The sequence below is a fragment of the Etheostoma spectabile genome, chromosome 12 (genome assembly GCF_008692095.1).
Source record: "Etheostoma spectabile isolate EspeVRDwgs_2016 chromosome 12, UIUC_Espe_1.0, whole genome shotgun sequence".
Lineage (NCBI taxonomy): Eukaryota > Metazoa > Chordata > Actinopteri > Perciformes > Percidae > Etheostoma > Etheostoma spectabile.
Window position 1 is genome coordinate 9,900,584 of NC_045744.1, and position 27,405 is coordinate 9,927,988.

The 27,405-nt window shown below is 38.1% G+C and overlaps 1 protein-coding gene across 1 annotated transcript in view; it reads right to left on the bottom strand.

The window, feature by feature from the left end:
• Positions 1 to 99: 99 nt before the first annotated feature.
• Positions 100 to 27,405, bottom strand: part of st18 (ST18 C2H2C-type zinc finger transcription factor) — a 40,306-nt gene continuing 13,000 nt past the window's right edge. The window contains 22 exon segments of the mRNA XM_032530530.1: positions 100 to 1,549; positions 1,551 to 1,577; positions 1,700 to 1,843; positions 1,977 to 2,080; positions 2,196 to 2,284; positions 2,439 to 2,660; positions 3,989 to 4,069; positions 4,372 to 4,434; positions 4,672 to 4,740; positions 5,059 to 5,121; positions 5,718 to 5,827; positions 7,046 to 7,291; positions 9,210 to 9,409; positions 9,683 to 9,891; positions 10,405 to 10,497; positions 10,592 to 10,682; positions 11,537 to 11,671; positions 12,386 to 13,096; positions 16,775 to 16,962; positions 17,228 to 17,258; positions 18,185 to 18,236; positions 21,188 to 21,303. Coding sequence (XP_032386421.1) covers positions 1,436 to 1,549; positions 1,551 to 1,577; positions 1,700 to 1,843; positions 1,977 to 2,080; positions 2,196 to 2,284; positions 2,439 to 2,660; positions 3,989 to 4,069; positions 4,372 to 4,434; positions 4,672 to 4,740; positions 5,059 to 5,121; positions 5,718 to 5,827; positions 7,046 to 7,291; positions 9,210 to 9,409; positions 9,683 to 9,891; positions 10,405 to 10,497; positions 10,592 to 10,682; positions 11,537 to 11,671; positions 12,386 to 13,096; positions 16,775 to 16,962; positions 17,228 to 17,258; positions 18,185 to 18,236; positions 21,188 to 21,303 — 3,158 coding nt within the window. The 3' untranslated portion in view covers positions 100 to 1,435.

Sequence of the window (27,405 nt, forward strand, 5' to 3'; positions counted from 1 at the left end):
AACACAAAATAATTGAAAATACAAAAGTGCAATTGATGCAAACTAACAACTGATTAGCCAGCAACTCCCATTTGTCTATGTTTTAGTTTCTTTTTATCGTCTTCTTTTTTTGTTGTTGTTGCATTTAATGATTGAAACCAAAATGCATGTAGTGGTAGTCAGCTCGGTTTTGAAATAGCTACTATTCAAATCTGCCCCAAGCATTACAAGAATATTCAAACTGTAAGACTGGTTGAAATGTTAAGGCTTGTAAGCAGTTTAAGATAAAAACAGGAATAGATGGTTTGTTTTTTTAATTCACTCTTCACTTTTTTCCCCTCTCCATGCCAGCAAAAGTTAAAATAAACACCAGACTTTTCCATCTCAGTCGAGATATTTCAAAACCTGACTCTGAGATTACAGCTACGGAGACAATGGTATTTAAACAGTCGTCAGGAACGTTTCCTCCTATGAAAATAATTGTACTGTATAATAAATTAGACACCATCCACATAATACTGTCCTACCACAAAACATAGTACTTGTATACTTTTATGGATTCATATACATTTAGGCACATACTATATGCACACTCCAAAAGTGTGTGCACAGAAGGCAGTTTAATATCTATATTAAAAAAAAAAAAAGACATCTTGACGAAGTGGATTTTTGATTTTGTGTTGCACTCTTCTTGTAGCACGCTTTGCAAAGCGGAATCTGTCATTCAGTTCAGCGAATGATGTTGCTTTTTTGCTCAGTGTCACTTCCTGGTTGCATTCAGCTGTTCTTGTTTAAGAAGAAAAAAGGTACAGTACAGTTGCATTGCATTTTTTTTATATCAGTGTTCACTTAGTCTTACCATACATTCAGTTTCCAATAAAGAAAGCAAAAGCAATGCTTAAAAATATTGATGCTTAGTCGTTTTGGTAGGTTTTTACCTCTAAGGGAGATTCAACTTATGGTTTAATAATAATATTAATAAAGTCTTTCAACACTAGATGGCAAAAGTATGCCATGAAATTGGAATGTGCTTCTATGTAAATTTACAATGTGCAGAAAGTCCAACAGATTTCTCAAATATTAAGCATTTACAATTCAAGAAAGAAATAAAAATTAAGGAAATAAATACACTGATGAACAAATATAATAATAAATAGCGATAATATAACAATGACATGAACACATACCGAATAAAATCAAGCAAACCATACAAAATAATTAAGTGCAAGAGGGGTAAAAATCTCACCAGGATAAACATATCAAGTGAATGCAGAAACAGTAAAAGCATTACAAATCTGGCTGGTCATTTTCTCAGTGTAGTGTATTTACCAGGAAATGCCAACACATTTCCAAAAGCCTTGTCTTATACATGCAGCTGAGCCAGCACTCTTCAGTCAAACTGAGCTATGTAGTGCCTTTATCCCAAGTCAAAGAAACCTCTTGGTGCCGCCACAGCTTAAACATGGATACCCTTAATAGCCTGTTTGATATTATCCAAGAGGGCCTTGCACTCTGGAGAGTATTCGTGCTCCGAGTTGTTGTACATGTCAGTTAATGTGTTCACATAGGTCTTCAAAATTATGCTCACTGATGGGTCCCTGCAACAAAACATGTTTGACTATTAGTGAAAACAGCACAGCAGAAAATGACAATTGATAGAAAATGTGACTTCTTTTAGATATAATGAGTTGTAGTTGTGTGTTGTCAAGGCTTACTATACCATTTGAGGCAGCTGAATGTCTGTTAGACTGTTAATGAGAGCTTGGCTAAGGCGAGCGAGCTCCTTCAGAAGGCTGTCGTTGTGCTGTTCGATCATCTTGTTCTCCTCTTCAATTGTCCTCAGGTTACATTCCATAGATGATATCTGCTTTCGGGTACAAATAGAAAATAAATAAGACATTCGTCAAATTGTGCAAGCACAGCAAACCATGTGTACTTTTTTATTTTTTTATTCTATTTAATTATTTTTTTATAAACGTGTAAGAGTAGATATTTACCTGGGTTTGAAGTTGCATCATATCTGCTTCTATTTTCATGTTGGATTCATTCAGTTCCTTAATTTCATGATCCAAATGTTGAATATCTTCTTTGTTTTCAACACCTGAGTCGGAGCATACAATCTAGTTTATCATGTTCAAACTGAAAATATTGGTATTTTCTATGTCAAGGTACATGTAACTGCAAAAAACACAACACAGCATGTCAGAGTAGCTTACCACTGCTGGCTTTCAGTTTGATGGTCATCATCTCTTCTTCGGAGTGCTTTTTCTTGATACTCTGTGCGTTCAGTGGGCAACCTGACAAGCTAGTTCAGCAGGTCATAAATTAGATTTCTTTTTTTTTTTTGGGTGCGAGACTGTCACAAAACTTTAGCATAGAGATTGTGGATGAGAGTTAAGAATGCAACATGTCGACCAGCAGTATTGTTTAGAGATAAAATGGAGGACAGGTGACCTCACCTTCTGTGAGTGGCAAACACATTATTGGCATGTCCAAGGCCGTTGCAGCCAGGCAAGGGACAATGGGGCAGTTCCTGTTTATTGGCCTTCCAGGCAAAGGGCAGCCCGTTGATGGACGACTCCTTCTGTCTTTTGGCAGCGAGTGGACAACTGCCTGCGCTGCGATGGGAGGTGTATTTTCCCGATATATGGCCCTGTCCGTCACATCCCATTACTGGACACCTACCAGAGAAACACACAGAGAGTCGTACATGTTGTAAACACTGCTGGCTCACACAGGAAAAAAGTTACTAACTTGCATTTAATAACATGTTTATGCTACAGAGAAAACAAAGACATTTGACTGCTCCTAAAATAACAACCACATCATTAAAAAAAAATCTCTCTTTCAATAACTAGACCGGAAGATTTGTTAACCATTAAGTTGATTAATCCAGCCAAATGCTGATTAAAAATGAAGTTTTCATTTATTAATGAATAATAAAAAATAATCGCATTAACAGTAAGTTACTAATCCACTAAAACTTGAGTTTGAGCGAATGCTTTGTATGGTGCATATGTTTGTAGGTTGCTGATATTTGTGCTTGGAAACATAAACACAAGTCACGCTGCATATCATTAAGAGTTTGTCAGTTGCATTTTCAGGCCTGTTTTCTGCAGGTCAGTAATGGAGTGACATGAATTACAGATAATTGTCATGTATCCCCTCATGCGAAAGAATGTAATTTGGAGGTGGCTAACCCTTTCCCTTATTGATAAAGGTGAAAGGTCACCTGAGATGATACAAATGGCACACATGCTGTAGAGTGCTTCTGCAAAAAGCCTGTTTCAGCATTTTGTTACTCGACAGCAGCAGCACTTAGAGGACAAAACAACATCAGTCCCATTACTTACATCTACTACAGGTAGATAGTTTGATGCAAGGCATGAGGACAATGGAGATATGCCATATGGCCCACTATTTACAATAATCTAGGGACATTTGCTACCCTCCCCCTTTCTCTCCCTTTCTCTCTTTATGTGTATGAGATCTATTCCAGTCTAATTCCTAAGCTCATGCCCTTGCATTAGTAATTAAAAAGAAAAAATCTGTGTCCAGATGTATAAGTAAACAAGGGCACATATATCTGACTTTGGATTTAAACTGCAAATCAATTACATTAGTTTTTTTTCCAATAACACTTTCCTAGACAATGATTAAGCTGCAAATGAGTGCAATGCCATCAGAGCGGGCAATTGGACATTTTCTTAGTATACTATAATTATAAAGAAAGCACTCCATGGAGAGTAATAAGCCCGATATTCCATTCAGAAAATAGGAAAAATACAAAACCCTGTAAAATCCCACAAAACCACGCCGCTAATCCTTAAAAAATAATTCACTAATGTGATGACAAGAGAAGTATTATTTTCTTTGTTTAACTTAATGGCCTCCAGGTATAATGCCCCGGGCACAAAAGCATGAAGCACTTTCACAATTTTTTTGTCTTCTTTTTTTTTTTTAAACAAAAAAACATGACAGAATAAAAAAAAAAATATATATATCTTACTTAAGCTCTTGCTCATCTTTGTCATCCTTGTTTGGTGTGAGCTTCAAACCTCCCTTTCTGGCACGTGGACATCCTGACAAGCTAAAAATGATCGGCGACAGTATGGGTTAACATGAAGGAAATCTATTTAAGAGTTAAAATTAATAGCTAAATTGTTATAAGTATATATTGAGTTTGAATTGCACAAGCTAAATCTATAAATCTAGATAAATAAATGTTTAATCACTGAAGAAGTTGGCAGCCAAGTAAATCAATAAAAAAAAACGAGAATTCAAAAAGTGCAGCATGTTTGCAGCATAAAGTGAGACTTTCACCATCTGTTTGAATGTCATGCATCTGACAAATGTATTTCATGCTCAGTTGTGATCATTTTTCTCGGCTACCTTCTGTGCGAAGCATAGTTCCCAGTCACATGTCCAGATCCATCACAACCAGGTGTTGGGCACCTGCAGGTTGAGAGACACAGAGACCAGGTGCTTTTTACAGCAAAGGACTGCGAGCAGAGCAGTGGATTCATGCTAATATGCAGAAAGGTAGCACAAATACCAACTTAATGTGGAGTACATGGAAATCATGCATAATGTGTAGTTGAAGGGAAAGAAAAGGAAAGCATTGACCCAAGCTGAGGCAAAAACAAGCTGCCTAGTTTAATGTGCAAAATCCTTTAGTAACAAAACACATACTTTAGTTCCTGAGAGTTGGCTGCCATCAGTGATTTGAGTGTTTTGTCAGCCAGGGGACATCCAGACACACTAGAGAGGATAAAGAGCTAACAGTCACTTTAATGCACTCTTTGATCACAGCTGAATTAAATAATCTTAATACAATGTCTCAAAGCATATTTATACAAGATCCTTCAAAAAACACAATTGCACCTCCTCTTTATGTGAAAGCTTTTTCATGTCATGTTTTTTTTTTGTTTTTAAATGATAGAATTTAAAATCAAACTCTACAAGCCATGATTCAACTGTATCAACATAATTAACATAAATAACAATCAGCACTGTTTCCCTTTTCTACTGTATGTGTCTGCTAGCTGGTGCTAATGAGAGTGTAATTATTTACAGTACCTTCGATGAGATGCATAATTTCCCGTCACATGGCCACTGCCGTCACAGCCTGGGGTTGGACAGCTGCGGGAGAACACAAAGCGTTTAATACACAGATTACCCTGGTTCCCACAGCTTGAACTGAATCTTTATTTTACACTGAGGACCTATTCATGGACATTCAATAGAAAAAAGAGTTAGTACAGCGGGAAGTTTAGTAGAAGAATTCTTATTATTTTGCTAACATTCAGTTCAATAATGTCTCTGAATGTCACTGAGAGGGGGAAGAGGGGATGGAGGGGGGGGGGGTGCTGTGCTGCGGAAACTAGAGGATCCTACTTTTTCTTGTGATGTGATTCTCAAGAGAGACCCAGCAGAGCATGCACTCTAACTACGAGAGTCAAGAGTTGTAAGCTTGTACGGAATATACAGGGAGAAAACTCACTTTTAAATAGATACATTTCTGCTCCACATGAACCTGCAGACATACCAGTTACAATGATATGTAACACGGTGAGTTTCGGTGTGTTTTGACTCACTTAAAACAAACTGTCCTATTTAAACAAAGGTATGGCTTGTCGTTAATACTGACCATCTGCCATCTAAAAGGGAAGCTCACATTATACACGGTCGACTGAATGAAGATGCTTCAAGATGTTTCATTCTTTAACGCAACGCACCTCAAAAGCTCTTTCTTCGCATCTCGTAATAGCAACTTGGCTTTAGGGCTCATCATGCTGCCGTCTCCTTGGTAGTGTTGGTCCTCCAAGGAGACCTGATCGTAATCCTCCTGGTGAGACAGAAAAAGTAGAAAACGTGGCCATTACTGTCTGAAATAATCAAACCTGACCTGATCTGCAATGCCCTAAAAGTGAATAATTAGTGGAAAGTGTAATACTCTTAATACACAAGCCCTAGGGGTTAGAGTGTGATTATGCTTAAGGATACTTATACTGTAGTAAACCATCCATCCATTTAAAGGCATGCTTAATCCGCATTGTGTTTGAGGTATAGCCATGATGTATGGATTTCTGTTTTTTTCTCCAGACAAGATTGTGCAGTCACTAGATTCTGTGTATATTTTTTTAAAAGCAGGTCAAATGTGGTTACTCCTTATAACTATGAATGAGTGTGTATCACATGTGAAATGAAGGAAAGTAAAACCTTTAAAACCAAGATTAACATTCATTCAAGTACAGTGATATTTGGACAGCAGATTAGAGACCAGTCCTTAGTGTGAAAATATGTAATACATTTTATAGATTTAAATCTCAGACTGGAGAAGATGCTGCTTCTGTGTGTTAGAAAATGCCAGAAAATACCAAATTTGGGGAATTTGGCAACCTGGAAAGAATGTATATTTTACACTTATGAAATGTTTTAGGAGGTTTCAAGTATTTGTAGACAAAATTTGACTTAAGTATTTTATACAAAACTACTTTGACATTTTTTGTAGACTACATTTGAGAATGTTTAGGTCAACTAAATCATTAAACAAAGCCAGGCCAAGAGAGGGTTTTGAAACAGAATTTAGAACCTTCATGTTTGGAAAGGAAATGGCAAAAGTAAACAGTAAATTTCAAAAATAAAATCCATAGTAAATTTCCTAGAAAGAACTATGGAATCAGGTAACAATATAGGGATAATACAGAGAGAGTTTTGAGAAAGTTATTTTAGTTAGTTGTGTTTACTTCAGAGGAAACTTGCAGAAAAATATATGTAACTGAATAAATAGAAGAAAAACAAATGATTTAAACATTTTAGAGAACTTTAGAGTGTGTCGGGGGACTCCAACTCGTGTCCTTAGTATTTATAAACTGTTGCTTATTCTCCACTGTGTGTCTCTTAGTCTTTTACTTTCAGTGCTGCTCAATCTCATTGTTTCATTTGTACTGTTATTTGGTGACATGATAACTCTCATCCTTCACCATTCACATTTCTCATGCACTTAATGCATATCTTACATTTTTAGATTACAACCAAAGTGTCAGTGGTTGTGTTTTTCTACCTCTGCGTCCTGTAAAACGTGTGCTTTGCTGAAGTTGACAGGGATGGGGCTCTCCCAGCTGTCTCTGTCACACAGCGGCTGGTAGAAGGTGGGGCTGACAAGCACGCTCCCTCCTTTGACCACAGCAGACTCCGAAGGGGACAGTGGGTCTTCCAAAGGTGTTTTTGTTGAGGCTTTTACATTTTCCTTGCACTTCTTCATACTCAAGTCCAGGGTGCCATTTTCATCCACTTCTATGAGCATGTCCTAAAGGCAGAGAAGTTTAATCCTCAACATTTAATCTATTAATACATGTAATAACAAGGAAAGGGTACAATAAATAAAAGTGTGCCTCACATATCATTGCAATGTGTGCCAACATATGAGAACAAATGAATCAGAGGCTAAAAATAGAACCTATTTTCTAATTACACTAAAAGGGAATGTAAATAAAACAGTACAATGTCTTAATAATATGACAGCAGCGATATGGTAAACTTGACAACAACATTTCTCTGTAAACATGAAAAATGATTTGAAACGCAGAGCAAACAAACATATTTAAATAATACATGCAGTGGTTATCTCACACCAGACAAAGTACCAAACTAAGCCAGCGTTAATTCTGCTGAACACAAAAAAAATAATCACTGGTGTGTAGTTTTTCAGTGACAGCTGTGTCATCTGTTTTCTAGGACACACAACCCTGATGGCAGCTGGGGGGTTGCTGGTTTTAGGTCATCATTATTATAGCAAAAATTAAAAAGCTTAATGTGGCATAAGTTTCCCCGCTGACAGATGTGTTTGTCGTTTTTGTGCTGAAACGCAATAGCATGATGACTTTTGGCTGTTTTATGGTATTAAAAGTTTTACCTCATTAAATGCTAAAATCCTTTTTCTATAAACGAAACCAATTATTCAACGCATATGTTTCATTAAACCCTATACATCATTATTTTTTTTTGGAACAAAAGGGAGCTTTTCAAATTAATTAAAGGGGATGATTTACATGAACATTGGATGTGGCTGTCCACTTTAATTATCCATCCATTTGATGATGATGTGTACCTAGCAAAATAACACCAGTGTAAAACAAAAGACTTTTTTTGATTTATTAAGATTTTAATGTTGTTTTTTAGCTGCAACTAATAACTACATCTCTTTTCTTGCAATGATTGATTAATTAATGATGGCATTTGAGCGTTTCACATTTTTAAATAAGTAAAATTAGCTTGTATTCACGCTTTAAAGGCCAGCTGTTGTGCTTTTTGTGTGCGATATCTCAACACGTAATATACATATGCAGATAAGTTAAAGCATCCGACGACATATAACACTCTAAATATGGCCTGATTTTTTTTTTTCAGACTTGAAAGCTGTTCATTCTTTTTGTACGTCTCTCTAAGACAACTATGCTGTAAATGAGAACGGATGATTAACTTGCTAACACTGTTTTATTCATTCAGTGGGTTGGTACCTGGTACAGGGCCACCTTCTCAGCTCGACAAGCTGGGAGACAAGGATCTGTGCTGTGTAGGTGTGGAAACCTTGAATCATCCACAGTACAGTGTGCACGTATGTAACTAACAGAATGTGATCAATATTAATCATGAAGTTTGGAAAAAGCCAAACACAATGGAGATAATGACAGCAGAAGAGATTTTGGATCTGCCCACATATCCAAGAAGAGTTCGGATTTTGTGTGAATTAAACTTTTCAGATGTTAACTCCTTTAGCTGATTGGCTTAATCCATGAAGTGCTTTTAAATACTATCTGGTGTAGACACACAGCCTATCCTGGATCATATAACTAAGCAAAATATCCTCTGCCATCTGCAGTGGGCAAGATGCAGTTTCAGACAACAGTTCAGGGTTTTTACATGCCAGCTGATGTCGAAACAAAATACAGTACCACATGTTTTATTAAAAAAATAGACGAGTGGTTGTAAGTGGGAAAGAATGCTGATTGTATTTCTTCTTTTTGATGTGATTACACATTTTCATTTGTGTACATTAAAGCTTTATGGAGTGAAAACCTCCTTGTTCTTTTTTTTTTTTTGCCACCAGAGCGCCAAGCTCCCTTTGCCAAATTTTGTCTTTTGATGTCTTTCCTTTTTATACACAAATCAGAGTTCCTTTAAAATGACCACATTAAATACCTTTCCAAGTGGTCTAATTTGATTACCTTTGTGGAGGTTGCCAAGGGCCGGCCGGCGACAGCCTCCATGTTCTTCCGGTAGCGAGTGGAGAGGTTGAGGATGGCGGCTGTTGCTGCTGCGGCTTGGAGACCGTCTTCTTTTCTGAATTGACTCGGCGGGCTGTGATGACCAGAGGTGGGCAAGCGGCCACCTGGAGCACCAAGGAAGCCAGGATACTGCTGAGGTGCTAAAGAAATAATAATTACCGAAAAATATATAGTTACTGAGACTCCAAGTGCTAATACCCAAACTTAAAACTTGATAATACATTTAAAACAAGTTAACAAGATAACAAAAAATTTATACAACAACTATTGATAAATAATGATGGATGCAATCCTCAAAATGTGTGCAAGTAGATCTGTGATTGTTGTGAACTAATATTAATTTTGTGGCTGAACAGAAAAATACTAATGTTAACAAACAAAAAATCCCAACAAATAAAATTTGTGAAACTTACAATCAGGGAAATGTGACATTTCCTGGTCCTGGTTGGTCCCCATAAGAGGCTGTTTGCCGAAGACCTGTGCATCAAAGCTGGCATAATCAAAGCGGATTCTGCTGTACTTGTCCATGTCTTTTGTGAAGCTAGTTTGCAGGGCTGCTACTGGATGGGAGAGCCGGTAGTTCAGCTGGTTCATCTCGAACTTCTTTATCAAGCCGATGGCCCTACAAGGACACAAATTGAAAAGAAATGTTAATTTTATCGTGCAAACCACTTGAAATAACAAGTGCCCAACAAGCTCATACTGTATTTAGCAGTTAAGTATCAGGGATGCCAGTGCTTTAGTACACATAGTCTGGAATCTGATGTGTATTGTAGATCCACAGCCAGGTTGCCAGACTAATTAATATACTAGAAGTGGGCATCCTGCCCATGATATATCCACAGGGAACAAAGAGTTCTGCTCTTTTATCATCTTTAATAGAGAGGACCAGCAACCATTGCTTATGCCTGCTTGGAAAGCTTGAAATAGACTGCGTTCTGCTGGGATCAGTGAATAAAAATACCCCACTCTCCTTAACAATAATAAAGTTTATCACTTTTTTGCATAACCTCAGTTATGCTTTTACAACTTCAGTCCAGAGCTGAATATGATTTCTGTATGCTTGTTGTAATTATTTTCCTGCACATGTGACCACAATGAAGATCTTCCAGTGATATCTGGCTGTGCACTGTACCTTGGTGAGCGGTCAGGTGTTTGTCTGCATTTCAGGCTCTCGTCCTGAGGTTTGGAGACTTTCACTGCAGCAGCGATGGGGCAGCCTGAGAGACTGGTTGGGGAGGAAATCAAACACATTAGCCTAATACTGTAAGTCATCTATGAAAAGGGTGCAGATTTCTAATGGCTTTCTCCTGTGGACGTACCTCCGGTGGGTGCTGCGGTTGCTGTTGACATGGCCTCTTCCTGTGCACCCGGGTGTAGGGCACTTGAGGACGTTCTCATGCATGGCCAGGACTGAGGGGATGTGGACAGAGAGAAAAGATAAGCTCAGAAAAAAGTCTAAAATAATTCAACATGTAAGACACAATCAAGCTGAAAGATTATAAGATGCTGAATACATCTATGTACATATTTTGGAAATAAAGCGAATACATTTTTCATACATTAAATGATGATTTATGTAACTGGTTGGTACATTGGTGCCTATAGAGCAAAGATCCTTCAGAGACAGAAACGAGAAAAAAGCAAAAGGCTTTTTTCATTGTGAGGAATGCTGTAATGTGCCTTAAATGTAAATAGCTTAGTGCAAAGAGGAGCGTACCAAGACAGCTGATTATATTCTTCAAAACAACCGCGTTGTTAAAGGTCTGCTCTGTATCCTCAGAAACTTCTTTTCTGTACATATTCTCCAATTAGTTTGTTGGAGTTGTCTATTTATTTTTGAATGCTGCGTTAGCTAGCCCTTTGATTTGCAAATACTGCCTCCAGTCTAAGAGCATGCGCTTTTTTGAAAAAGTTAATTACTTTTTCTGTTCCTTTTGTAACATTAGTGTTTAATGTTGAATGTTTGTTGAGTTATAGTGAAATGACTTAACAATCGCCAATGGGGGGGGGGGGGGGATTCAGTATTCACAGAGAGAGAGAGAGAGAGAGAGAAAGAGAGAGAGAAAGAATCCTTTAAATTTATTTGAAAAGTTTCATGCACATCTTTGAATTAAACTAAATGTATAAGCAGGTCTTTCTTGTCTTTGGGTCTGTGCTAAGAGGATTTCAATTACTGCGAGTGATTATAAATCCCACAACTGGCAGTTTTTATTTAAATCATGCATTATACAGTATGTGTACACAGAACAGTTTGTGTGACTTACTCTCTGGAGGAACTCTGACTTTATGAGGACACCCAGACAAGCTCCTGTGGTGTGGGTACAGGCCGGTGACATGACCAGTGCCATCGCAGCCAGGGGTTGGACACTTTATGTCCTTTTTATCTGTACGTGGAGAATCTGCAGACACAGTAAAACAAGATTTCACAATAAACTAATATAGTAGAACCACTGTACTGCCTAACTGCCTTAACATACCAAAAAACTTCTGTCTTATAAGAAATGTAAAATTACATGAAGTATACATATTATGCACCGTATACACAGGTCAACAGCTTAAAATATCATGCAAAGCTAGATACTTTTTTCACAGAATGCATGTATTAATCTGTCATTTTAGTTAAGGCTGCAGTTCAACATTCACTTCTTAATGCCCATCCATCGAAAGATTACATCTAGGATTACACGTTTAGCTGCAGTCATTTGAAGAATCAGAGGAAAACATGAGAGGTACTTTAGGAGGATTTACGACTTATGGTCATGGTTAAATATCCAGTTGATTCCTATCAAAATCTAATATGCTGAGTAGTAGCAATTCCATCAGAAAATGTTGGTCTTCTTTATTTTAGTCTGTTTTATTTATTACTTCACTTGTTGCCAAAATGTTTTTAGTACTTAAGAGGATTTCCTCCCTCTGGTCGCCCCCCCTCATATACTTCTTTTATTCCTCTTAATGTTTTGTTTTTGAGCGCCCAATAATCCAAATCACAAGTGGTCTATCTGATTTACGCTGGATAAAGGTACATTCATGAAAACCGATCGTTCTCCCATAATGATAACTTTTGATTCTTAAGACTTAAGCATCATATTACATCTTTCCCTCCATATTGTTACCTTTTCCTCCATGATAGTTGAGTCTGCTGTCCATGTCTATCATCCTATGGTGCCTTCTCTCATTGGTCATCTGCTCCATGAGGAACCGGTCCATTTCCCTGTAGGCATGGTGCAGGACCTGCCTTTGCTCTGTCTGCAGAGCTATGGCCTGCTCCAAAAGGCTGAAGTTCACCCTCCCTCGGCCCATTTCCAGGCCTCTTTCATGGAGGCCCAGAGCCCAGGCGTCCAGCTGAGGTGGCCTCTCCACTTCCGCCTCCCCCTCACTGTCTTCTGTAGGGAGCAGCCTGTATCTTAGAGCCTCACCCTGAAAAATACTCGCCCTGCCCATCGGACCACCTAATTCTAAGTGAGGTTCTTCTTTCATGTGACCGTTTCTGCCTGAAAGGTCTTCCGAGGCTCTGGAGGAGCTGCAGTTGGAGCCGTTCACCTTGGCAGGCAGAGACAGAGGCTCCCATTCCGCCTCTCTCATGTCTTTGTATGGACTCTGTGGCGATGATGTACCGCTCATTCTGTCTTGACTTTGGACATCTCTTTCATTATTAAGGAGCTCTTCATCATCTTCATCCATCAGAGGTTCAGATGTGTCCAGCTCACATTGTAGAGAGCCATTAGATGTAACTTCTGACCATCCAAGAGAATCACTGGACTTTGGTGTTGCATCATGGTAGCCATTGTTGTAGCTAACTCCATTGATTGTACTTAAGTTCCCATCTAAAACAAAAACAAAAACACGTATTATTTTATGTGTTTTGGAGACTTAACAGACCAAACTGATTGTTTGTTCTCGATAATCTTCTCCAAATCCTGTTAAAGGTTTAAGATTTTGCTTTACTTTTCTACATATTATATCTTGAGAAAAACATGTTTTTATAACCAAGAGGATTTAGAAGAACACATGCTGCAATAGAAATTATAATCATAAGGTTGCAAGATTTCTAAGCAATTCCTCAAGTATATTTAAGATAACATATATGACCCTTCTGTCTGCTAGTTGAACATGAAACCTGGTGATGAGAAACACAATTTTTTTCTTCTTCTTCCTGCATCTCCGATCGGAGCAACAACCCAATATAGATTTATAAACACATTATGGAGGGATTTACTGTGCGGTGGACAGTAAACATCAGCTTTTAATTAATTATGTGTATTTTTAAGTGTAAACTATGCAGCAACGTGTTGTCATCTGCACGGAAAACCGATTCAAAAATTGTTGTTTCTGGAGATGTGAACAGGGGAAGCGAAGAGGATTCCTGAAAACACAGATGGAGGCAACCACAAACATGCAGATAAAAGAGAGAGATCTCGGTTAGCCGCTTCTGTCTGTGTGGCGGAACATAGTTTAGGAGAAGAAAAAAAACGGACAATAATTTGGTCACGAAAAAAAGGGTTTGGGAGAAGATGGACCCCTGTCATTCTAGGCCTTGATTTAGAATAATAATTTAAACATAGTTAACATAGGTGCTGAATGAAGTTCAACCACAAGGTGGCCCTTTTATTATTATTTATTTTTTGTTGCTTTGACCTCTCCTTAAGAGTGTATTTGTGACGCTAATTACCCGCAATGTTTAATATGGGCAATAAAGGTTAAAAAGAAGAAGAAATGAGTGACTTACGTGAACATAAAAAAGACAAGTGTACATTTTCATAAGAATGTGTATATTTTGCTCTTTATCTGCAGTTTCTTATAAGAAAATAGTTATTGCAGCTTGAAGAGACATTTTTAATGTTTGAAAGAGGTTTTTGTTCTTTTATAAATTCTTCTAAAGTAAATAGTTATGTGGGTCTTGCTCAGTTAATTGATTAAGCACATAGCCTATTATTTTCATAATAGACCATTACATTGCAAGATGCTGCAGGAAAAGATGGGAAGATAATTTAATTGAATGTGTTATCAAATTAGAGAGTTAGAAGAGCTTTTCTAATGTCATGTATTTATTTTGGAAGATAACTCATTAACTTCCTGGATTAATGAGTTTTTAAACCCTTATGGGTGGGATAAGATACCATATTTATATGATAAATGTGGCACCACTATTGCAGATTAATAAATATATATGCATTTCTTCTCAGATTTTGCACTAATTTCATATAATCTCTTTTCTCTGGCTTATTTTGCTGAGTGCTCTGAATGATTTAATTTGCATTGACCTTTTGCCGTCTATCTTTTAGCATAAGTCCAGAAATCCTGGTCACATGTACAAAAAGCCACAAGATTGCAAGAAGCATCATGCCCTGAAAGTCTGATCAGTGAAACAGACAAATAGGGTTAAGGTTATCCTAAGTGCATTTGAAATAACACAATATTAACACTACTGATTATATTAAGTCAGGGTCAGTGATTAACAATGGGAAGCTATCATCTGGATTGATTTGACAAAATCTCTCTTGATCCTTCAAAACCATTCAAACTTATGCTTGATTTAGGCTCTTTGGAATGTGAGGGTTTTTACTTTCAGTAGGCTGTGGGCCCATTATCCTCTTAAGTGGCTAGACATCAGATATTCAATAGGTTGAGATAGATAGATAGATAGATAGATAGATAGATAGATAGATAGATAGATAGATAGATTGATAGAGATTGTAGAATCAGATCACACACTGTTGAGGATGATACAGATACAGGCATTATGATTAATGGGTGCAGCACAAAAACTTAATCTCTGACCAAAAGAGCTTTAACATAAAATATGTGGCACTAATAAAAAGACAACTGTTTTTGTAAATATATGATTTTGTGGAACTTGGCATGTCTGCTTTCATACGCATTTTGCAACATGACAGTGTGTTACTATCAGTTCCCTGCTGTAAAGAAATATTTGAAAAGAGGAGTCTAAAAACAAACCCTGTTGAAAGACAAATTAAAACCAGTTACACATATTTACATGTATGAGGCGAGCAACAAGGGTTTTGTTTTTCATCCAGATGGACTCCACGGCCCGACACAGCCGCATACAGTCAGACAAGCACACAGGCGTATACACACACACACACATACATACAAACACAGAGACACAGAAGTGCGGTGAAAAAAGGAAAGAGATGGAGGAAAAAAACTTGGATCCCTCCGGTGGTTTGTGTGTTGGAACAGGTGAACAGTTTGTACTCCAGAATAGCCATTACCAGCACTCTGCAGCAGGGCTGCAGTTGGCTGGAGTTGAACGCAGTGTGGCTCGACCAAACGAGAGGCTTATTTTTCTCCCTTTTTGTTACAATGCAGATATGAACAGCTTCCCACAGCAAATATTCTTACTGCATCCAGTCTACTTTTCCAATTTTTGTTTTTCTACACAAAATAGCCCCCAAATCTGACAATAACAGCTAAATATGTTCTGAATCAATACCTGTGTTCATTTGACACTCTTCAGACTTTTCTTTGTTATTCTTGCAGTATTTTGTTTTATTTTAAAAGCTTGTCCGCTGAATATCAGGTTCAAATAAGGACAATATACAGCAGTCCATCAACATTAGATGATACAAAGAAAAAATATCACAAATATACAACAAAAGGAAAAACTGATGATGAACAGTGAATTTTTTAGATAATTGAAATGTAATACGGAAACAAATACATTTCATTTCCAATGAATCCACACAATTCAGTGAGCTACTCTCCTGGTCCATTTAACTACACACATGTGTACTATAATGAGCTGTAGACATTATGCCTAATTATGTATTAGACTGTGTTAGAGGGCCTAACAAAAGCTTTTGAAAGGGACAATTACGTTTGTTGCTTAGTTACATCGTTAAAAATATACCAAATCAGTGCAGATTATAGTGGACAAGAATGCACATGTACACCACGAGCATTGTTGCCAAAATGCACAAAATTCAATTCATTAGGGGAAAAAGAAAACATTTTTGCGTGAAAGTACACAATTTTGAACTGTTGTTGATAAAATTATTTTGTGGTTCAGTTAAAATAGAAAACGTAAAACATTAGAACGAACGCCAAGTAATGTTGACGCCTCATTTGTTTCTCACAAAAGGCAACTTCCATGTTAATTCAGATTAAAGAATGGAGGAAGTTTAATTTAAATCAAAGTGAACTGGTGCACTCCCCCATTCAGTGTTTCATTCTATAGATTCAATGGGTTTTGGACTGGCTATTGAAAAAGGGACAGATGAGGGGTCTGAAATCTGGCCTCATCAGAAGAGGGTAAAGCCACGCCAAAAATATCATGGCAGATCAGCTGTCAAAACTTCAATTTGTGGACGTGAGACACAACTAATGTGGACCCAGCAGTGTAGTCTTTCACTTCCACTGCACAATGACTGCGGCTGCTGGCTGATGGCAGAGGGAGGGAAATATGAATGCAACAGATGGGATTTTAAAATTCAGCGTCAATTGTTCATCAAAACAGACAAAACAACAGGACATCTGTTTACCTGCTGGAGTGTCAATGTTCCTCAGCTCTTCTTTGTCCTGTGGCGGTGCCAGGTCCTCGCTCTCCTCTTCACATGCCTCGCTGGGGCTGTAGTGGCGGGGCTTCATCAGTAGGGACTTTCTCTTGTTGACGGGGGCGCCCTGCACCCCTTCCTGAGCACTCCTCTTCCTTGCCATGGACCCATATGGGCTGGAGGGAAGAGGGGAACGGACAAAAGGCACAGCAGGGTCAACAGAGGCCTTAGTTGGCTCATTTCAAAGGTCCACCTAATAAAATTTGAGACTTTCTTTTGTGAAGTTAAAAACCCCTCTCAATGAATCACATCAATGTTTTGGAAAGAAAGACAATATTGTCTATTATTTTTATAAATATATATATATATATATATATATATCTCCTTTTTTAGCATGAAAATAAAAAAGATGAGCAAATTCAAATAATAATAAAATTTCACCTGTGAATCTCAGAGGTGCAGTCGGCCAGCCCTGTGAAATAAAGGCCAAAACAGAACAGATAAAACGTCATGTTTACATTTCCACTACGGTAGCACAGCATCTGTCGATTTATTCTTCATCAAAGGATCAACCGACTCACTACTTTTGGGCGATTGCTAATGAAATTTTTTACAATGTTCTGTAAATATTTGTTTTGTAGATAATGATTTAGGGATGATACCACCTGGGTTAATACTGCTTTATGCAGCCTTTAGCCATAGATTTTATTCTCTTTTACAATGCCATTGGGTGTAATCAGCACAAGGATGGAGAAGTGGTCTCGTCATTGATCTGAAAAGCTTTTCAGTCTGCTCATTCTCTGGGAGACCAACGGTAGTTCATCCTTTGACAACGTTGACAACATGATCTAAAAGGGTAAATCAATTTTCCCTGGGGCCTGCGTGAATCTCATTCAAGTCCAACCCCTACTCCCATGAAGCACAACCAATAATAACACTTTTCATGAATTTCCCCAGATGTAGTAATAGCTCCAGCGTGAGCAGGCGGGCCTCAGAGGCCCTGAACACTTTCATATTGACATATCCAGTCTAGAGTTTTTTTCAATCACACAATATATACACACTCCTTAACTAATTTGAGCCAGTGTTCCAATTTAATGAAGTTATTCCCCTCTGAATAATGAAATGGCAGTGCAGTGCTCTTCAGACCGGTAAGATATATATATAAAATTGACAGTTATAAAGTTGGATTGTTGAACCGATACCCCTAACCCATGGCGGTAAGTGGCGTGTGTGTGTGTGTGTGTGTGTGTGTGTGTGTGTTGTGTGTGTGTGTGTGTGTGTGTGTGTGTGTGTGTGTTGTGTGTGTGTGTGTGTGTGTGTGTGTGTGTGTGTTGTGTGTGTGTGTGTGTGTGTGTTTTTAGTTAAAAGCAAACTAAAACTGAAAGCTGCACTCACCTGTGCTACTGTTACATGTGTTCACGGTTTGCTCCTCACCTTCAGAATCCATCTGTAAAAAAAAAATACATAATGCAAAGCCCAGATGAGCCACTAAACAAACACATTTTAATGTATTTAATTTATTGTTTTTGTTCTGTTTTTGTATTAGAAATTGAAAAAGACTTTTAACATGTTACAGATTATTGGGTGTTTTTTGTCAGCCAGTGAGCATTAAAATCAATTTGTGTGTACAACAACATCCCAAAGAGCTCCTAAAACATCATCATTATGCAAACACAAAGTATAATGTTAGGGGAAAAAAGTTTCAAAGGTGAGTTAAAATGTAATGACACTAAATAATGACACTAAAGTACAGACAGCACCTCACTGTGTGTGTTTAGACAAAAATAGTTGCTAAAATCCATCCACTCTCGCTGGCTGTTGCTTGTGGGTCCCAAATAAAACCTATTAAACATAATTATTCCAGGCTGATGGTGGCTTATAGTGGTCACAGGCCAGTGAAATCTGTGAGTCATAGGATATGCTGTTACTTTTCCCTGGTAATGGGAAACATGACTCCTCTCTCTCGTTTGCTGTTGTGATTGAAGGCACTGACCTGTCATACATTTATAATAGGGGAGCAGGTGTGGCAGTGATGGACCTTAATTTCCTTTAATAAACCTTTTATGTGCCACACTCTTAATGCCACGCCGGGCCCTCAGAGGTCCTGCTCATAATAGGTTCATTACTTTTGATTACTACAGCCTATTGAGACAAACAACTCCCAAACACTATAGATTACATTCTGTAAAAACGAAGGTACCTCATTAGTTTGTAACACTTTTCCACAGACATGCTTCAACATTTTTGTATAGATTTGTTGTTTCGAAGGCACAATGTTGCTCTTACATCCTGCAACCTGAGATTGTAACATGGACAATAATCAAAGTTCAAATGATGTTATCAGTGTACCGAAATATCTCCACTGACTCACACACATGTATTGCCAGGGTGTTATTTTTCTTTGACATTTTAGAATGCCCTTCTTGTGTAAATGTATAAAAACTAACACATTGTTTTATTTTATTTTATTTTTTAATGAATGAATGAGTAATTTAATAAAAATAAACCCTAATGCTACAGGAAGAACCTTTTGATGAGCATTCTAAAACCTGAGTTTATAGTCAGTCCTATGCCTGTCCAATTAATGAAACATAATTACGCTGTAATATACGTCTGACTATAGCGCAACATATTTTTTACCGCAAGCTGCGTATCCAGTTTCATATATTATATAAGTCTGACAAGCAAATTGCACCCTTTCTTTCATTTGCACTGCTTCACGTGTGACTTTCTGACATAATTATGAAACCTACTATCAGATTTTGACAAAGTAGAGGCTACTGTATATCTAATTCACATAACTAGAAGTGACAAGTAACAAGAGAACAAGGAAGGCCTCCGTAGATGCTCTGGTGAACTAAGAGGTAGTCCTGGCATGGCAACAACATGGACAAACATGACGCTGAGTGTTTACAAAAGCAGAACAAATATTCAGGCTCAAATGATGGGTTTTATTTGACCTTCCCTACACAATCTGGCTGAGGACTTTATATCATTTACATTTTCATTATTATGATCTTTCCTTTGCTCAATATATTATTTATTTTTTTACCGAGTGCTATATTGTGCAGGTTAATGAAATTAGTCCTGATCATGTGAAAGTTGAATGATAAAGCTTCAGTTCAACCCCCCGTATTTAGGCTTTATCAGCAGTGTACTGTGCACACATTTAATACATGGCTTATAACACATTATAATGTAGTTGTAAGCTGATAAGTGTTTCTCAATGTATTTGTCAACAACTATAATGCCTCCTGTGGGAACCCACGAGTGGAAGCTGGTTTATAAACAGAAAAGAAGTGACAATATTCAGTTGTAATAATGTAAAGTGTTTTTATGAGAGAAGTTATAATTGTTTGCAATTATACACAACAGTACAGTATAACAGTACTTTATAAACACTTAAAACACCCTAAACTCTGCATACAACTTCCTGATAATGTGATTTATAAAATATTTATATACCTGCTAAAAATACTAAATATGGGGTACATATTTACTATAAAAATACATTTACTTAAAAATCGTATTCCAGTGTAACAACTGATAACTGACTGAATAACCATGTTATTACAGTACAATGCTTTTTTTTTCTTTTTAGTGTTAAACTTCGAGTGTTTGCCATTGATTTTGCTCCGTTTTTCATTTTCTTCCCTTAAAATGATGTGTAAAAGCAATGCGTGTTTATCTAAATGTTGTTTTCTTAGCTCTCTTGGCATGTTCTATTACATTTTGAGTAGTTGCCATTTATTCACGAAACTTGTTGTAACAACTGGGATTGTTTACTTCTCCGAATTGTCATCATACAGTAATAAGGCCCCCAAGTACAACTTTAAGATTGATAGCAGTATTTAAGCATGGTTTACTACGCAACATGTTCCTTAGACATCACTGCGAAGCATTTCCCAAAGCACAGGGTCTTATATCTAGTCTTTTATTTGATCTTAACGGTATGTTTGCTGTATTCTCTTTCCCTCTAGGCAGTGTAGATGATACCAGTGCTCCTATTGTGTACTATTAAAACACTGGGATGGTCCTTTTTTTAAACCTTAAGACCTTGTAGCAGGTCTCTCTAAACTTTCTGGTATGGTTTCAAAGTACGTTTTTTATCAGGTACAAATCCAGCCGAGACAACCTGACTATCAACCATCACTTTAGAATACTCAGTAATACTTTAAAAAGAGTATATTATCTGGCAGCCACCCACAGCTCTGCATAAAAAAAAAAAAAAATCTCCGTTTGTGATCAAAGGGGTCAAAAGAGCAGTGACACTCCAACACTTAGCATGCTACTTATCCAAAACACTGTTATGCAATCATTTAGAGACCTTTTGTCCCTGACAAAAGTTATTTTTGTTAGTTTGTACTATTCAAGCTCTGTAGTTGTCCGATTATTTACCTTTGATTGTAGTTCTCCGAGCTCTGTGTAGGATAAGATGCCAGATCCGCACTGTCCACCCTGGTTAATGCTTTCCCACTTGTTATCTCTCAGGAGGTGATCATGTAATTCATTATCTATAACAGGAAGGAAAAAACACCAGATGCATATATACAAATCTGCAATTTATTTAGCTTTTGTAGCGTATTTTAAAATCAATGAAATGTCTCTAAACCAAGAGACGTGAATGGGTACATGGTGTCAGGAAAAAAAGGTGGAAAAAGCATATTAATACCTTCAAGAAATAAGGAACACGATGCAAATTGATTGCTTGACAGATCAAATTGCTTACTTCTAATTAATACAAAACATCCAAGAGGGAAAACAAGGAAGAACACAATGAGTACATTAAGCCTCTTCACTTCACAGATCTTATTATGGAATTATTTATGTCTGTTAACTTTGAAAAAAAACAACATCTTCTTAATTATAGCTCACTGAGTGCTTCCCCAGAAAAACAAAACTGGGGGGGGGGGGGAGAGAAGAGAGGGCGAGTAAGGGAGGGTTATTCACTCAATTTCATTAGCATATGAAAAAAAACTCTACTATTTGAGCTGGTTCGTCATCTGCTGAATCATATTCATGCACCCCCCCTCCTCATACACACACCCCAACTCCAACACAAATAATGCTTCTCATAGGACTGTTTCTCTGCGTCTAGGGCAGATTTCTCAGGGGGAAAAGAGGCAGCCTGATGCTGAGGGTCTGTGAGATTTTCTGTGTTAATCTGGCTGCTTGCTGTCCTTGAGCCCAGCCCATTCCCCCCTAACCCCATCTGCTAGCATTCCCACCACAGAGGAGAGAATAGGCTGCGACTGGGGGTAGAGAAAAAGAGAGACCTTCCCAGTCTAGCAATCATGAATAACCATTGCCTAGCACCATTATCAGAAAGGCTGGATCCAAGCTGAAATAGTGGAGAGGAAATATCTGTAAAACACCCCAGCGCTCCTGTCATTACTCTAACCACACTCTCACATTTATTTGTAAGTGATGCTATTATTATTATTATTTTCATATACTGCCTTATTAATACTGTGCAGCTGCTATGGATATTCATCACTGACCTTGAGTCTTTGTGTCCCCTTGTTCCCAGCTTATCCGCGCACTTGGGACGCTCTCTTGTAATTAACACAGACATTATTGGGATGGAGTAAAAAAAAAAAACTCAGTGGTACTGTGCTGATACCTCATCTTGAAACCAATAAAGCAAGCCAGAGTAGCAAAGTAAGATTCTGGAGACCATAAAATTAATTACATTATTTACATTTCCTTTAGATAGTCGGGTACAGGCGAGATGATATTAGCAATTGGCAAACGAGATTACACAAAATAAGATTTCAAAATGTCAGTGCTGCACACTCAACCGACCAACTGTTATGATTAGATTACTCTTTTAATATAATTACTGTCTAAGGCTGTGTGTGGAAACAATGCATACATAAAAAACAGGAGCCGCATCTTAACTGATTCCCATCCTTTCCTCCACAAGCCTTTTTCTCTCAACCTTTCTTCAACAGTATCATTTTGAATTATAGGGAACGGATGGGTGCTCTGTGCAAGGTCACTGTCTGGTGTGTCTCAACCCCCCCCCCCCTTGTTTTTGTTTCCTCTTCCAGAAGCACACTGAGTAAAGGGTTAAAACTGGAATGGATTTAATTATGGAATGAATGGAATTATAATGCGCCTGCAGCAAGTTTTCCTCCTTATTTATTAAAGCAGCTGATGGGCCAGGTTTGATGAGCCACTTCTGGCATAATTGAGTCATCACACAAAGAGGGTTCCTCGCATTCAGAGTGGTTTTATCAGCAGCAAACAGACCTGATTACTGGCAATTACACTCTGATCTAGGGGAAGGAGAAAAAAGGGTAAATGTGCAGGGTAACTTCTGTGTTTATAGTTTACCCCAGGAATAATTTTCACATTAATTTTACATGCTAAGTGTTTTCTGTTTATGTATAATAAAGAGCAAACGGCAAGGAGATAGCACCCTTTACTTTCATATTTCCTTGTAATGAATGTCTTAGGATATAGTGAACGGATCATGATTTATATTTACCCTATAGGAGGTTTGAGGTGTGCAGAGAAGCAGCTAAACAGAAAGTCTAGATGAAGCAAAAGGTGAAACTGGCTCATGCTCACATCCATTCTGTGGAAAGCAGGTAAAAGTGTATACAGCAATTGCTTTTGCCATTTTTCATTGAGATGCAAATGCATTTGCGGTGAGTAAATTAAGCTCTGCTCAGAAATTGAAATCAACTTCTGTTTAGAGAGTATTTAGATAAACAACTTTTCTTTTTTGTGAGGTGGCCAGGGAGCCATCAGACGCCCTGTGCCTAAATACCAGCTGGACATTAGAATAATGACTGAGATATATTTTAGGAGGGGGAGGGGACAAAAGAGGTCTAGGATGTTTAATTTATGTTTAAAACTTGGCATAAAATCTTTTTTTCACAATGTTTAATCATGGTAAAATGGACAGTTAAACAACACCTAACTACACTGGAAAGTTTGCTGTGTTTTTACAATTGAATTAACAGACATAAGATACTGAACAGTGTTTATAAAAGCACTCCCTTATACTCCCCTTTACAAATTAAGATTTGTTGATTTAGTATAATGTCAAATTCAGTGGAAAGAAAAAAATCAGTCTTTTATTTGTGCTGTGTATGGTTATGCCCTTTCAAATAAAAGAAGTTAAAAAAAAAAATACTGTATCTGAAAGAAAATTATTCTACCGGCAATTTATGAGCATCCCTTCGTCTGATCAAGGTTTCCGGAATTATGAAGACACAGTCAGAAATCTTGAAGTCAACTGCGATTTCAGATATAACAGCCTCACAGCTACCCTGACGGCCAAGCAAAGTGTTTGTGCCTTTTGCCAATGAGTACTTTTATAGAGGAGCGTATTGGCATCTTATCACTTCTCCAAGACGGAGATGCTTCAATAAAAGAACACAGCTCACAGAATTCTTAACAGACAATTAGGAGCCTGGCTAGCCGCTATCGCTTCAATGATTTGTTATGATGGCATAACTACAGGGGAAACTTGTTATTGGACGGAGTTAGCAAGAGTCCCATAAAAGAGTCAGATGCTGACACCTTTGCCGAGGTGATTTATGAATCTTGTAATCGCTTTCCAAAGTCATCCCAAAGCCTTCCCTCTAAATTGAGTTCATCTGGAGCCGGACCACACAAAGGCACCAAGTCCAGAACGTTTCTTCTGACATCAAAGAGCCAATTTCTGTTTTTTGACCAAATTTCTGGTGCTTTTAGTTCCCTTATCGTATGAAAGGAGCATAGATGATATGCTATTTTATTTGTGAATTTCAATCCAATTAAGAACACCAAAATATTGAGACAAATAAAATTAGTATCTTCTTGACTACGCTATACATCAATAGCATAATAAATGGAGTGGCAAACAATCCATCTATTGGCAAGTCTCCAGTCTGCCTAACCACTCTCATGTTAGTTTGAATCTTTGAATTCTGTCATGAACATGGTTTTTCAAACCTGTCTAATTTGGGGACAGGTGTTTGGGGAAAAAGAAGTTCCAGCCCCAGTGTAACAATGAGCAGAGTAATCCCGCTCATTGTTCCTGCCCAAGGAGGCCCTTTCATGGAGGAGGTTGCATGAATGCTACCAGGTGGTCTGCAATTTGGAGAAACGAAGTAACAGCTCCAGCTAATCCCCCGTCACAAAAGGCAGGTCTCCAGTGCTCTGGGGCTCTCCGGGGCAAAGGGAAAAGTTTACCTCGAACACACAGTGTCTGAAAGGAGTCAGGGACTCGAGCAGTGATTCCTAATCAGATTGCGCTGAAGTGAACAGCTCGCATGGCAGCTGTAGTTTTCCCAGGGTTAATTACCTTTCACTGCTCTCTCTAAATGAGTCAGCTGTTCCTGTCATTAAACAACTCCACTCTATCTCTGCTCCTCTGTCCTCCACACACATGTGCACAAGGGTGTGCGTGTTCACACACACACACACACACACACACACACACAAAAACCCATGCACATATAAAGACACACCTTTTGTATTTCTTTGGGTATTTTTAATGTATTGGATAGGTTGATCAAGTAAAAGACTATTAACACATTGATTATTTGAATATTATGGCAACTTTAATCCCTTTGCCAATCAGTCAGAGGTCACTGAAATGGAGGATGCTGTGTTTTTATTCATGCTACTGATGGTTATGCAGATAGAAGGTAGTATTCCCAATACACCTCCCCTACCCTAGCAAAAATAATACCAATCTGTCAAGGTCTTATTCTAAAGAGCCCATTTAGTACTAATTGAGTGTATATATATGAAGCAAACATGTTCACATATGCACACACACACACACACACACACACACACACACACACACACACACAGAGTCCAGCACTGATATAGTTGTGCTGTCATCAATTCTGAACAATCTGTCTGCTTACTGAGCTCAGTGGCTTAGGATGTTGGGGGAGTTTTAAGTGATTTTTGCCACTGTATGGTAAAATCCCTTGGCCACCTGGATTACAAACTCTAGTCCTTTAACTCATGCCAGTATAAATCCGTGTTAACTCGGATTTACCTCTGGCATATGAATTCTCAATCTGCGTAAGCTTTGTTTGGAATGAGTCGAACATAAGTATTTCATGCAGTAAGGATTTCCAATGATGAATTCCTATTTCTGTGAAACACACACTGGGAGATAGTTCAGAACTAAATTAGTTATCAGAATAACTAGAATAGCCTTAAGCAGTGTTTCATTACACTCAAGAGGTAAGGCCCGTATAGCCGTCCACAACCAGGTGGAAGTGTGCAATGCTGCACTGTGAAATCCGTGTCACCATGGCAATAGATATAAACTCAGAGCTATACGCTGTGATCAAGAGTTTAATCAGATTCTTCGTACCAAGATTTTGCTTTGCTCATTGTCAGGCAAACATTATTTGCTCAGTTGTTTAAACACAAGCCCTGGTCTGCTACCAAAAGCGATCATGATAAAATAAAATATGGCATGAGCAGCATGAAGGATCTAAATTAAGTATTATCCAATATCCATACAATCTCTCACACTTTCACACACACACACACACACACACACACACACACACACACACACACACACACACACACACACACACACACACACACACACACACTTCTGGGATAGCAGAGTTAAGCCAGACTATTTTGTACTTAAAAGGTTAGCAAGGCTGTTTTGTGAGTTTGATCCATGCTTGCCAAATCAGCAGATGGTCCATGAATATCATTATATGCATCAATAAAAGGAGTAATCTTTAACAAAATGTAAATTTGACTTAAGTCCAGGGTTTAATATACGCAACGGACTTTAACCCAGTTTCCACCCTGACAGTGGAGCATGATAAGCTAATGCACTTAAATGTTTCTGTTACAGCAATCACTTCTGATGCTCCAGTGCTACTATAGATATCAGAAAGAGGGGTCCGACGGAAGGTACAAGTTATCTGCACTGTGTTTAAAATGTACATGATTGTGTCAAAATGACATCTATTTGTTTTTGGGTGAGTGACTAAAGCGCTCACAAGACATTATCTTGTGCTGTCATGCCTTTCTCTGTTATGCCTCAGTGCTTTTTTTAGATAAATCCTTAGACAACACTGTGTCAAGCTTAACTCAGGGACCAACAACATTAAACTATGTCTCAGTAACCAACAGCATTAACAAATACAGGCACAGAGGCAACAAATAAAAATCTTTTTCCTTTTTAAAACATAAAGTTCAAGTGCAATTGGCTCACAGAATGAAAAGTTTTAGCAGCAATTGAGAAGTTCAGAATGTGGTGATCTGATTCTGAGTCCCATAAAACGGCATTACTGTTACTGACCCTTCAATGAATCTACTTATCTGAGCCTGAGGCTTACACAGCACAGCACATCCTCATACAGACAAACAGAATCACTTGTATCCTGCATCTAAATGAGCCCATGTTAACATGTCCGACAGGGCAGAATCAGGAGCTTGACTTACCATGCCCCCTTTAGCCTTTGTTTTGCATCTCATAGTGACATCGGGGAGGAGACGGAGCCGAATGATATCGAGGTGGGGTACAGGGTAGTCCAGAGTCTCGCTGCTGTGTGTGTGTGTGTGTGTGTGGTGTGTGTGTGTGTGTGTGTGTGTGTGTGTGTGCATGCAGGGACACGGGGATA